The following is a 14,446-nucleotide window of genomic DNA, read 5'->3' on the forward strand; positions in this document are numbered from 1 at the left end:
TTTCTCAGGGCTGAGTTTGAATCACACTATTCCCAATTTCAACCTCATGAACATTTAGGATTACAGAGATGAGCCACCAGCATCTAGTTGCTTGAACTCTGGGCCTAGACACTGTCCTTCAGCTCTTCAGCTCAAGCCCACTTCAGTTTTCTGGTGGTTTTTATTGGAGACAACAGTCTCACGGACTTTCCTGCTGGGGCTGGCTTTGAACTGCGATACTCAGATCTCAGCCTTCTTACTAGATAGGATTACAGGCCCCCAATGCCCGAAAGAATGACACTGCCCCAATTGTTAGAAAATGGAAAGACTTGGAAAAAATCATATTAAGTAAAGTAAGCCAGGGCCCCCAAAAATATAGGTCCCATGGTTTCCCTTATTTGTAATAACTAGTATTCGTCTAGATAATCTTATCAGATGAGCAAAAAGCTCAAAAGCATGTACAGATGAGCATATCAGATGATGCTAAGGAAATGAACCCCAAGATACAGACACAAGAGGTTTTTCTTTGTTGTTGTTGTTTTTAATGTACTACGTAATTTTTTTTGTTTCTTTTGTATGTTCATCCCCCTATGGTATATTCATTTTTGTCACTGTATTTGATTTTGGTACCTTGTATCTTGTAAATACATTTATCTAATTTTGGGGAAGTTTAGGGGAATAACAAAATGCTGAAATAAGGACACAGGATGACCCATTGCAAGAATGACACTATGTTGGAAATGATCTTCAAAACTTTGGGGCTGGAGTAGGGGTGATGGAAGGAAGGGATAGTAGGAGAAAAACAAAGTATGGGGTAACAATGCTCGACAAGAAATGTACACATTACCTTACTCATACAACAGTAACCTTTTGTGCAGCATTTTCACAATAAATAAAAAATGGTACTGTATTCAGCTACAAATCAAGACATGAATGTAACTGTTAAAAAAAAAAAGTGTACTTCAAGCTGGGCGCTGGTGGCTCAGGCCTGTAATCCCAGCTATTCAGGAGGCTGAGATCTGAGGATACCAGTTCAAAGCCAGCCCGGGCATGAAAATCCGTGAGACTGTTGTCTAGAATAAATCACTCAGAAAACTGGAAGTGGCATTGTGGGTCAAGTGGTAGAGCGCTAGCTTTGAGCTGAAGAGTTCAGGGACAGACAGTGTCCAGGCCCAGATTTCAAGCCCCACGACCAACCAAAAAAAAAAGTGTACTTCAAATTAAACATTATAAAGATATTTCCAGCTGGGTTCTTCATGCCTATAATGCTGGTTCATGCTTATAATGTTCAGGAGACTGAGATGCAAGGATTACAGTTCAGAGCAGGCTGGGCTGGAAGGTCTGTGAGACTCTTAGCTCCAATTAACCACAAGAAAACTGGAAGTGAAGCTATGGTCAAAGTGGTTGCACACTAGAATTGAGCAAAAAAGCTCAGGGACAGTGTCTAGGCCCTGAGTTCAAACCTCACAACTGACAGAAAAATAGAAACAAAGTAAACATAATTCATATTGTAAATATTGTGACCAAATACATTAATTAGTTTTAATTATACAATCGTTTTGTGGCATTATGTACATTCATTCTTCATCTCTAGAACCTTTCATTTTCCTCAGTTCACCCTTTCCCCATTTTCTCTCCCATCTGAATATCATGACTTAAAATATTATTTACCTTGTCACAGTATAATGTGAATTCTGCTGCTACTTCCACAACCTTTGGCCTAGAGTGGGGTGGCCTACATGTGACATTGGTATCTTATATGGGTAAGTAGGGTTAGATTGAAACATGAACTTTTTCTGGAAGATAAGATAACATAGATGTTCAAGCACTAAAAGCCCAGGCAGCCTTTGTTATTAGATTCTCCCCACTGCCCCTTCCCCCCAAATTTGAGTATTTGTGAGAACAGAAATTAGTTAGAATCATTGATTCTAGAAAGCAGGTCTGGCAAATAATTAGTCTCCAGTTAGCTAGGTTAATTGATACTGGAATGAATCAAAGCACTACCTGGAACCATCACAGGACACGAAGAAGTAAAAATTCAGTAACTGAAAAATTGGGGAAATGCTATCAGAGAAAAGAACACAATCAGAGGTTCAGAATAATGACATCAGAAAGGCTGGTAATGTTTGTATGGAATAGAGCACTCTCTCTCTCTCTCTCTCTCTCTCTTTCTTTCTCTCTCTCTATGTATATACATGCGTATATATTCAGTCAATATGTATTATTTATTTAACCCTCTTATCTTGACTTCTCTGCAGGTACACAGCTTGTAAATTTGGAATGTGTGAATTTGAAATGTGCTAATATGTGAATTTAACTTGAACTTTTGTTTTTCTGTTACAAATCTTTGGTTATAATGTCATATTTATACAAACAGTGATCTCAAGAATTTTTTTTTGTTTTTTTAAATAAACAAATTTGCTGCAGTTTGTGATTTAGGACATCCAAAGACATAAGGAAGGCTTTTTATAAAGTATTTTGATTTAATTATTACATCTATAACCAATCATCAGACAGGGGAAGTCAAATTATTTGGACCAAGTTTGAAAAATTGTTTTCATATTGGGGTGTCCATTTTATTTTTATGGACTATGTTTTCCATACCTTAATGATCCTCCTTGTACATGTACCACTTGCTAAAATAATTATATGTAACTTTTTGGTGTTTATTAAGTCCTGAAATCATTCTTGCAATTCAGTAGGACTTGACTTATAACAAAAGACTTTCAATACTGTTTTGTGACATTAACTACAAAGAAGAATGCCACCTAAAAGGAAGTATGCATTTATTTCGCTACACTTCTGATGACTGCTTTGAAATAATCTGTTCTACAAAATTTTATTTAGTGCTTCAGCCACTCATCCTAAATATTATATAATTCCTATCCTTGAATTGTCAAGACTTTTTTTTGCTAGTAAAATACTCTGATTAGTTATAGCAGTCATATATTAATATTTGAACAGAAATACAGTCTGATATGCTTCTCTGCTGATTATTTTCTATGTAGTTGGGTACCTAGCCATTTATTTATGTGCCTAGAAATATTAAAACCAGACTTGACAGATCAGATATGACTAAAGCTATTTATACAATTAGGTTTTTCAATGCCAAAGCATTTATGTTGATATTTTACCAACCTAAAAATGAATTTTATTCACAGTTTTTCCCCTTACACTTTTTCCTGTGCATTCAACACACTCTGTGTCTGAGATGCCTGAATCTTGTATGATAGCATGGTATTTTATGACAATTTTCAAATACTGTTAACTTTCAGAAATGTATAATCCTTCCTCTGTCATGTATTAGTTCTCAAATTCTGTCCCTTAACATTACAATCACTCCATTCACTGTATAATAGGATGACTAAACCCTGTCCAAAGTTACTGTCATTTGTGAAATAGCTTGGGTGAATCCTTAACTTTCACTTTTGAAGTAAATATTTATTCCCCTAAAACTTGGACTCCTGTTCAAGAGGCCAAGCATTTCTCTTCTCTCTTTCAGAACTTCCCAGTCACTCACCCAGAAAAAGAAACAGCAAAGGAAATTGGATCAAGTGTAAATGCAAAGTGTGGTGGCTCTCTTATGTGCTGGTTGTAGAATGCCTTCTTCCTATGGATTCCCTGGCTCTGAGGCAGTTTTAGTTCTGTGTATTAGTGGCCAATGACCTAGTCTCAGATGTGGTCAGAGCTGAGCTCTCTCTAATCTTCTGCAAGCAACTTAAATTCTCTGGGTCTACGTTTTCTCATCCATAGTAATTCTGTATTGAAGGACTACTTTCCTTTTAAGGTTTATAAATGTTTGATGTTCTTTGTTAGTCTCTTAGAATCTAAATATGTTCGACCTTCTATTTTACTTCCTAAATAACAAACTTATTCTTTCTTAGTAGTTGAATTTATTGGCTTCACGTGAATGCGTGGTTTTTTGATTAGATAGTATATTTATCCTCTCAAGGGTACTATAGCAATGTAATTAACCAATGGTAACTTATTATAAGTGCTAATAAGTAAAATTTTATAACATTGGTATTGGAATACAAGGAAAAGTTTAAATACTTTGAATATAAAAAGGTAGTAAGATACATTTAAAGAGTAATTAATAATATTTGTTTATTTAAAGTAACTTGTATTAAAAAAAGAAAAAAACAGTCTTTTATTAGTTTTTTGTGCCTACTAACAGCCTTCTCATTTATAGCAGCCTATTCCAGGTTTTTTTAAAAAATGTAAAATAATGCATGATGAAATTTACATGAACTCTAATTCCTCATAAAAGGTCACATTTTAAATCGATCTGATTAGAACATAATGAAAAATGAGCTGGGATAAGATGTATAGCCATGAACCATGGAACTTTAATTTTTTAATGGAAAATATAGCATGAAAGGAAATATCTTGAAAGGGATTCTCTATGTAATTTTGCTACTATTTTGAAACTTTGAAAACAGAAAAAGAATAAAGCAAAAACGTAATTAAAGAAGACTTTTTCAGTTCATGTTTCAGTTCATGGCTCTCGGCAGCATAGAAAGTTTTGTCATCTTTGACTTCATTCTGACATAAAGCCCTTATAAAATGTGGCATATGCTGTGTTAGGGATCAGAACCATTTTTGAACATTATTAATCTTCTCATGGAAAAATTGAGCCTTACACAGCATCTCTAGGATGTAAGATTAAACACAGACCTCTAATGACAAAAGAGCCAGATCACAAGTACAGATAGAACTAATAGTCTGACTTTATGATGCAGTTTCTTGTTATATGTGAGAAAATCTAGTCTTGCTGTGAGAATGTCTTGTATTAGAGAGGAGCTCTACCATTGAAGGGCATTGAGGCTGAAGTATGCTTCACCACTGGCTGCTGAGTTTGTGCTTATGCACAATAATTCTATTTCTTCTTTGTCATTGTGCAGAGAAGATTACACGAAGTTAATGAGCATCTCCTTTTAGTCTCACAATTTCCATTAGGGAACAATTGTCCTATGTAAGAGACAATTAAACCTAAGCCATAGTTGGTTTTTACTGTTGCTGTGCTAGTCCATTTTTCCATTGATATAACAAAAACGTATGAAGTAGATAATTTATACAGAAACAAGATTTATATACTTAAAAGTTCTTGTGATTCATATGTGGATTCTGGTTGTGAGCATGTGTGAGAGGGAGGGGTCACATGGCAAGACTAGAAGCCAGAGAGGCCATTCGGGCCAGCATTAACCAGGGCTCTGTAAGAACTATCTTATTCTACTCTCAGAGCAGCACCTCCATCAATCTCACATATGCCCTTTAGGAATCATCTCTTAAAAGTCCAGCAGACTGGATCACATTTCTAGCAAAGGACTTTTGGAGAGTTCACTCAGACCATGTACCAATATAATAGCTGCAGTTATTCTGATACTATCTTGTTAATGGCTTTTGCATATACATTTGTTCTGATTTTTCACTGACTTGGGTCACTTCCTTATCTGGCTGGATATTTAACTTGCATCCCTCAAGATTAAAGAGCTGACTAATTTAGCTAATTTGACTCATTATCTGATATCAGGAAAGACATATTTGTGTTTTGATTCCTGTTATTTTCTTTCTAAGAATGCTCTGGTCTTCCCATCCATGTCTATTCTCACTCTTTATGTTCTACTCTTGGACGGTACTGTAGTAGAAAGGTGAAGGAAACCATAAATCTGTTGCATTGAATATTGTGAGACATTAAAGTCAGCAAGAAGATATCTTGTTGTCAGGTTTTCTGAAAAAGACAGACATTGCTTAACTAGTAAGAAGTATACTTCAATCTAATTAGGTGATATTCATCCTTTTATTTGTTTAATTTGTTACTTAAAATTATTTATATTAGGGAACTATTTTTTCATTGTGAGAATGATAGTATTTTAATGTTGAGTAATGCAAGGTTTATGTAAGAATCTGTAACAAAGTGGTCAGTGCAGTGTTACTTAAAATTTAAGGTTACTTGTGTTACTTTCTCTTCAGATAGAAAATATTTCACAATGTGAGAGAATGTTGATGACTGTAGACATTAAAGTCTGTCCTTTTCTTGGTAACAAAGAAAATATAATGTATACACCTTCTAAAAAATAGAGGACTGTCATTTGGTCACATTAAAGAAAGGAATCATACTAAAATTCTAATTAGTGCTTGGCTGAAAATTTCAGTCAATATAACATTTCAGAGCGAAAGTTTGTGAAATATATGTGTTATAATTTGGCACCTGGGGAACCTTGACCGTCAGTGGGATAATTATTTGGGCTGATACCCATCCTTCTATTCTACTTTTTTCGCCCTTCACATCTGTATGCTAAGGTGCTTCTTTTATACGTGAGTTTTCCATGTGAATATGGAATTTCAGCTTAAACTGAACAGGTTTAAAACTGGACTAGCTTAACCTGTTCTTTTGTTGGCAAATTAAATGAAAAACTCTACTGTCATCTACCTGGTTGTTTAAGCCTACAAATTTCCTTCTCTGTCCTTTACTTGGTGGATTTGTACATGTGCACACAGATGTTGACTATATATATGTGTGTATATATAAATATGCACATACATAAGCATATACATATATATGCTATATATAAATATCATTTGTTTGGCTATAAGTATCTCTATACAAAGTTTCTGCCTATACAGGCCAGACTCCTTACCTCTTTCAATTTCATTAGTATATATTAATTTTGCAGAATAATGGTTTTTATTGTGATATTTTTTATATTCATAAGACTTACTTTGATCATATCATCTCTCATTTCCCTCTCAGCACCCCTATCCTCCTTTGATCTTGTTCTTTTAAAATAGTACCTTTTCTCCTCTTACAACAACTTTTCTTTCCTCTATAGAGTTAACATATATTCTGAGGATACTAACACAATAAAAAACACACACATGAGTTGTTTATGAGGGAAATTGTGTTTATTGAAGAATTATAGAAGCAGGCCATGGTCTTGATCGGAAATTCATTGTCAAGATGTTCAGTTCAGAACTGAACTGAATTGCCTTGCAATTCAAATAAAATTCAAATAGTTTCTTATGCTGTTGTTGGTGTAAAACAGATTTTTAAATGTATGAAGCACCAATTATTAAAATATAAATCCATAGTATTTAACACGGATGGATAGTTGCCTAAGTGTATTAGTTGCTCAAAGGAAAAAAAAAGGATTAATATATTTAAATATTAAGTATCAGATAAAAATATCATTTAAAATTATTTCAGTATTATGGTTGGTCATACACAAATTATATAATTTTTATTTTTAACTCATACTCTGTACTAATATATGAAATAAAACATGCTTCTTTCTGTTTATAGAATTATAATGAACTGTATTATATGTAGTACCAAATTATATACTATATTATCTATCTATCTATCTATCTATCTATCTATCTATCTATCTATCTATCTATCTATCTATCTATCTATCTATCTATCTAAACATACATCCACACACAATTATTACAACTAGTTATTCTGTTGGTTTACCTACCTATTCTTGCTTACTGACATTCTAATTTTACAAGATAACTGAAGTTGAGAACATTGTCCATGGTCCAAAATGAGAGGAAAGATGACACAGTACCTCATTAGGAATAACTGTTAAATATGGTTATCATACACTGCACTGCCATTACAGATCTTATATATTGTTGCTAGCACAGTTGTTATATACTTTATCAAAACAAAGTTGTTAAATTTATTCATTGATTTCTTAGAACAATCAGGTAAAGGGAACTGTGTATAAAATTTGACTGAATTAAAAGTTACATTCATTTGATTCTTGGTATTTCATAGGATTTCCACTTTTAAATGAACATCTTACCAAACAGTAGCAATGTGGTTGTTTATGTTTAACATTCTCAGGGCTAACTTTTCAAACTAGCGAAGTGTAGGCACACAAATTATTATTGTATGCTGTATACTGTTCACACAAGTAACTGTACTTATACCAGTTCTATCAGGTATGTTTCCATGATGATCCACAGTTTTATTTTTCCTTTTCCTGTTAGATCTTCAGATATTTACTTTCCATAGTTTTTCTAGATTAAGAATCAGCAGTGCTTATCTGCAACAAGATTAAGAATCAGCAGTGCTCATCTGCAACAATTTTGGTCTTGAGATATGTGTGTTTTTTTAAAAAAATAATTGTGACTTATGAGTGTGTGTGTGTGTGTGTGTGTGTGTGTGTGTGTGTGTGTGTGTGTGTGTATTTAGGATTTTGATTTTTTGGAGAATTCACTTTCTGCTCTTTTGCATTGTGATGTCATATATCTCATAACATTTCTATCATTTCTTTTATAGAGAGAAGAGATGAGGAAGATTTTGAGGAAAAGAAAATTATTAAAAAAAGAATTAAAGAACTTAAATTTCTGGATTCTAAAACTGCCCAAAACCTTTGTAAGTATCACATTCAGTGCAATTAAATTATCCAAAACATATGCTGGCTGGTATTTTATTTAAATTGTTTCATTTTATGACTTGTTTTCATTTTGTTATTTTAATTTCATTGTTTAAATAATAGATGTAAAGATAAATATTTTCTTGCAATTGTGAAATTAAAGGATTAAAAATTATTAAATTATAAAATTAATTTACATTTTAAATTGATTGCTTCAAATTAGAATAAATAAAGGATATGGGGTAAATTCTACCTTACATAAATGAAAAGAGAGCTACCTTCTTTTAATGTATATAAGTAAAGGCCAGGAATTCAGGCAATGACATTGTATTTTTTTAATGATAATGTATTTTTTTTTTTTGGTCCAGTCGTGTGGCCTGAACTCTGGGCCTGGGCACTGTCCCTCAGCTCTTCAGCTCAAGGCTAGTGCTCTACCACTTGAGCCACAACGCCACTTCCGGCTTTTTTCTTTTTGCTTATGTGGTGCTGAGGAATCGAACCCAGGGCCTCAGGCATGCAAGGCAAGCGCTCTTCCAATGAGCCACCTTCCCAGCCCCGATAATGTATTTTTTTTAATAACTACGAGTCTCTATTATTTACAATTCTTGATCATGCTTGAAAGCAGTTAGAATACTAATGGAAATAAGGATGATGAATACAATGAATTCCATTATCCCATCAGAACAGTTCAAAGCCATTCCTCAGAAGTACTGACTAGAAATATTTTAGATGTAATTACTGTTATAGGAGCTAAATGCTTAGTGTTAAACTGTCTTCCTGACTTTACTATTGTGTGAGAAGAAGACAAATAATTTTGTTCCCAACTCATTTCTAAATTAATCTCAAATGCATCAAATATAAAGATAGTTCTAGTAGCTGAGATGTTAACACACACACGCACGCATAAACACACACATACACACACATGCACGCACTTGCACAGACACTCACTCCTTTCTGAGGATGCGAGAAGTTATAATGTCGAGAATCTAGTAAATCTGGTTTGTCTGTTTCTCACTTTTCACGTGTCTTACCTGGGCTTTTAGCAGATCTTAGGACAAAATTGTACTCTAGGAATTCATAATACACTTTTTTTTTTATTATAGAACATTATGTTAGGGCAATGATAGAATTGATATTTCTTTTGTGACCATACCCCCTATGATATTGTTGGATGAGTTCCTTATATGATAGTATGGAGACATTAATTTTATTTGCCAGAATTCACTTGTGTTCTGGGTACAAACTGATAACACCTCCTTGCCTCTCCCAAATTAGGTATGTGAGTTGAAGAGGTTTTGGAGTGTAAGCATTTACTCAATACTGTGAGAAGCTCCAGTGGTCTCTTTCCATTTACATGTAATGTGGCAGTCAGTGTGATGTCCATCCTTGTGATGAGGGGGATATCATATGTCATATATCATATGTCATATATATATCATATGTCATGTATGATATATATTACATATATAACACTATCTCTGATGTGGAATGAACATACTTTCTCAATTTCTGAATAACTGTGTTTGTGTATTTGTTAGAACATTAATATATGCAGAGTTTTTCACATATTCTTCATCATTCCTCCATGCTGCAGTATTATCTCAATTCAGTGCATTGTATTATTAATTTAGATCTGAATAAAATCTGTATGCTGTGATATAAAGTAGCTGATTTTAATTCAAAAAATATCAATAGGCTATAGAAATTGCTAATCTTGGCTCTAAATAATCTTGTTAATTTTCCTATGAAATATTATAAATAACATAATGGTATAGCTATTATAACAGTTAAAATATGTTTATCAGTTGAATAATGAACTTGTTGCACACAGTTATTTACAACATAATAAATTAGGCACAAGTGTCACTTAACACATTATCATTGAGAAGGATCATCTTCATATTAGTTGCTTCACAGTAGAGGATTTATATCCCTGTCATTCTATTTAGAAGCATATTTTAAAAGTTCAAAATCAAAAGACCCAGAATATATAACATGCCATATTATGATGTGTTATTTCTGCTCTCTCAGATTGTAGCAGAATTGTTATTTTTTTGTTGTTGTTGTTGGTTGTGGGGCCTGAACTCTGGGCCTGGGCGCTGTCCCTCAGCTCTTCAGCGCAAGACTAGCACTCTATTAGTTGAGCCACAGCACCATTTCGCTTATGTGTTGCTAAGGAATTGAGCCCAGGGCCTCATGCATGCAAGGCAAGCACTCTACCACTGAGCCACCTTCCCAGCCCCATGATAGAAGCTTTATAAAGCTGAAGCATCTTACTATGTTTACTGTAATCATCGTTGGAGTTTCAGCTGGTTTTTATATATAAAATTTAGGGTCTGTATACTGAATTCTGAGAAGAATCTTGTTGAGATAGTAACAACAGTTTCTGAATGAGACAAATTGGAGTAATGCTGTAGACTTTAGTAGAATATTGACATGAAAATGTAGAAATTCATTTCCAAATTTTATTGAAGAGAAAAAAATAGATCTGCACTGCGGTGATTGTTCTTCAGTACTGTATTTTGTAGAATTTTGAGGAAAGGATTCAAAGATGCCTCATCATACTTTTATTACTTAAAGGCAGCTCAGGTTTTTGGAGTTCAAGAGGGTTATTACAAAGATACTGACTTCATTTTTAACCATATAACTCCAGAATCAAGAAAAGTCTTGTGAGTTTTATAGGATATAAAGGTTTAAATATTAATAAATTCTTGTAACAAAAACAAGCAGGAATGGTTCCCAAGTCTTGACATTTTATATTCTTGAGCTGAAACCAGAACTTTCTAGTAGGATCTATATAATCACACTTTGAAAGATAAGATATATAATTGTTGAAAAAATTAATGAGCTCTTTGGAAGCTTTAACTGAATAATATAGAAGATTCCCTGTAACTTTTGTGTATTTCAAATTAGAGTATACCTGTTTTCTGAGCTGTCTTATTAAGTCATTCTAAGCTCTTCTGTACGTTTTCCCCATAGGTATCAGAATGTTGGGTATTATCTTTCCAAATGTGAATTAGTTCATAAATTATATTTAGCTTTATAAATATGCATGTTTGTTATATATGGTATTTTAAATAGAATACTTGAAATGCCGAACAAATGACAAACATAGGAGGAAGTAAAAGAATTAGTTATCTCTATCTGAAAGGTAATAAAGATCTTACTATCATTTTTTAATCTTTTCTGTTTTTGATGTTTTATATTAGTATTTATGTTCTTTATATGTTTATTTGTTTACATGACTGAGATCATGCTGGTTTTTTTTTTTTATCTGCAACAAGTGGATCCTCATTATCACCTTTATTTCTGAGTTTAGTTTTTCTAAGACTATTCTCAGGCTTAATAATTCATTAAAAATACTTAAGGAATTCACTTGAAGTAGTGTTAATTTGGTTATGAATCATTTCAGTAACATTGTCTGGAGTTCTTCCTGGGACTTTATTGTGGCTTTACTTCCTTTTGAGTGACCTCAATTTCAGAGGTAGAACTACTAACTCTGTGGCTCAGAGTCCACATTTTAAATCAGTTTTGTTAGTATGGGAGTATGTGATGTGGTCCAATATCCTTGGGTGACAGGTTGTTCCAAGCATTTCTAGAATCTCACAGGTACAGAGTACAAGGGCATACTTCACTAGCATATGGTTAGTGCTCTAACTAACAGTATTCTTTCCATGTGTTTTCATGTTGTTTTGTTGCATATTATACATATGAGCAATTTATCAAATGCATGTTGCTGTTTAATAAGAAATAGTCATAGATTACAAAAACATTTCCTCTACTTTCAGAGCTTATTTATGATGTCTCCAATTTTATTTTTCACTGTAAATAGGAACCTTATCCTGAATGTTTGACTAAACATTTTTTTTAATGTTTTAGCTGCCATTTGCATGAGTTTGACATTGACTTGTTTTGAATTTTATATAAGTCTATTCAAACTATATTAATACATTTAGCTGTATTTCATTGCAAGTTTAATGACATATTTTTTCATTCAATTCTTGGATGGCCCTCATGCTAATTCTTGTCCACTGCCCATTTTTTAAACGTTGTTTATGGACATTGCCAAGCCATTTGTTTGCCTATTGTCCATGGCTGTTTTTGTGCTAGAGTAGGTTGGTAGTTGTAACAGACTTTATGGCAAGCCAATTACTCCTCACCAACAATGCTTGAATATTCCTGTGTTACAGCTCACCAGTGCTTGGTATTTTACAAGGCTCCAGCTCAGTGTTTTCATTGATTATATTTGGCATTCATTGAGCCTTCCTAATCTGATGATTTGTGTCTTTGTGTAATTCATAAAAAAATCTGTTTCACTTCTTTTCCAGTATTATTTTATTTGTGGTTTATTTTGAACCTTTTATTGGGCCGTTTTAGATAATGCGTGTCATATTCTGTCTCTTGGGCTAGTACTTTTTATCAATTTGTTTTTTATATTTTTGATGGCTTAACTTTTGTTTAGATTTATGCTTTTTAATTCCATAAATATTTGTTATTAGATTTTCATCTTATATTTCATCTTGCTTATGGAATATTCATCTTATTTTCATTATGGGATATCAGTATATTTCATACTTGGTAGCACACACTTCCATTATAACTGACTTTATGTTAAAAAATGTGAATGAAACTGGTGGAGAACACAGAGGCACCCTTCTTCATCTGTAGTTGATATATACTGCCCTCAATGATGAGAAACAAAGTCCAAGAAAGGAGCAGTTTATGTCTTCTGAGGTTTTTGAAAAAATAGTATTTATATGTGCAACTACCTGGATTGTAAATGACAGAGAACTCCAGATGGAAAAAAACAAAACAAAACAAAACAGAAGTTGTTACTGATGTCTATGGTCAAGAAACAACATTTGATAAAATAAATAATATATGAATAAGAACAACAACAATAAAAATCACATCTCTTGAACATGAAACCAGTATTAGAATAGGAATCGAGGAAAAAATTTCTATTTAATGATGTGTAATTGCCATGATATATCTCAAGAGTTCTTAAAAGAACCTTATAAGGCTAGATACTTAAGTATCAAGTAAAGTGTAAATGATGGTGTGGAATTCCTAGTATTATTCTATATGTTTTGTTTGGTTCATGAATATTTTCTTTGTAAAATGAAATATTTTAAGATTTTGTGACATGCAAAGACTACTACTTGCAGCATATTGTCTTCAATACTATTGAATAGTGAAATGCTACTATTACTTGTAAAGAGTTAATGTATTATTTAGCAGTTTTCTTAAATGGCTTCTTGTGAACTATTTAGTAGCACTAGAAGATCTTATACAAGCCAAGATATCATACAAGATATTATATACATATGCTAGGATTTGTCATTCTTTTCAATACAACTTGATGTTTTCATAGCATATTCATAGACTGTAGTTGTTCTAAATCAGATGAAAATTAATATCATTCCTCTGGTAGGCAAATAACTAAGAACTTAGAAATAAATTTGGCAACTGCATAATAGTACAGGATAATTGTATAAACATTGGTTCTAAAACTGGGGAAGAGAATAGAATGTGCTAATGAAAGTTGTTTTTCAACAACCATATTAAATGTATGCATTTTTCGATTGTATATTTATTTTTTAGCTTATACACAGAACATCTCAAATTTCTTTATTACCTAATTTATTATGGACCTTATTTCCTCTCTATCTCTTTTAGCAATCTTCCTGAGTTCTTTCCGGGTGCCATATGAGGAAATCAAAATGATGATACTAGAAGTGGATGAAACACAGTTGGCAGAATCTATGATCCAGGTAAACAATCAGGCCAAGCTTAAATTTTAATAGTTTATTTCATACTTCTCAATAAATGGAAATATCCAAGTGAAGCAAAATTCTTAACCGAAATCAGTCAGCTGGGAAATCATTGCTGCATAATTTCTTTTAGCATAATTTCTGCATTGCTAGGTGATAAAACTGCATCTTCACTGAAAACTACATATAATGCTATCAAAATGATTACATATCAATTATTTTAAATGGCAATTTATGAAAGGCAATCTGTTAAATGTTACATATATGCTTTTGTTTCTGTTTTTCTTTTTCCTTTTTTTT

The 14,446-nt window shown here is 32.9% G+C and overlaps 1 protein-coding gene across 1 annotated transcript in view; it reads left to right on the top strand.

Annotated features, from left to right (window-relative positions):
• The window catches only part of Diaph3 (diaphanous related formin 3), a 450,161-nt gene that overhangs the window by 198,026 nt on the left and 237,689 nt on the right, over positions 1 to 14,446 (top strand). Inside the window, exons 18-19 of the mRNA XM_070002884.1 lie at positions 8,273 to 8,368; positions 14,052 to 14,146. Coding sequence (XP_069858985.1) covers positions 8,273 to 8,368; positions 14,052 to 14,146 — 191 coding nt within the window. The remainder of the gene's footprint in view (positions 1 to 8,272; positions 8,369 to 14,051; positions 14,147 to 14,446) is intronic.

The sequence above is a fragment of the Dipodomys merriami genome, unplaced genomic scaffold (genome assembly GCF_024711535.1).
Source record: "Dipodomys merriami isolate MVZ:Mamm:240054 unplaced genomic scaffold, mDipMer1.0.p SCAF_6, whole genome shotgun sequence".
Taxonomy (NCBI): domain Eukaryota; kingdom Metazoa; phylum Chordata; class Mammalia; order Rodentia; family Heteromyidae; genus Dipodomys; species Dipodomys merriami.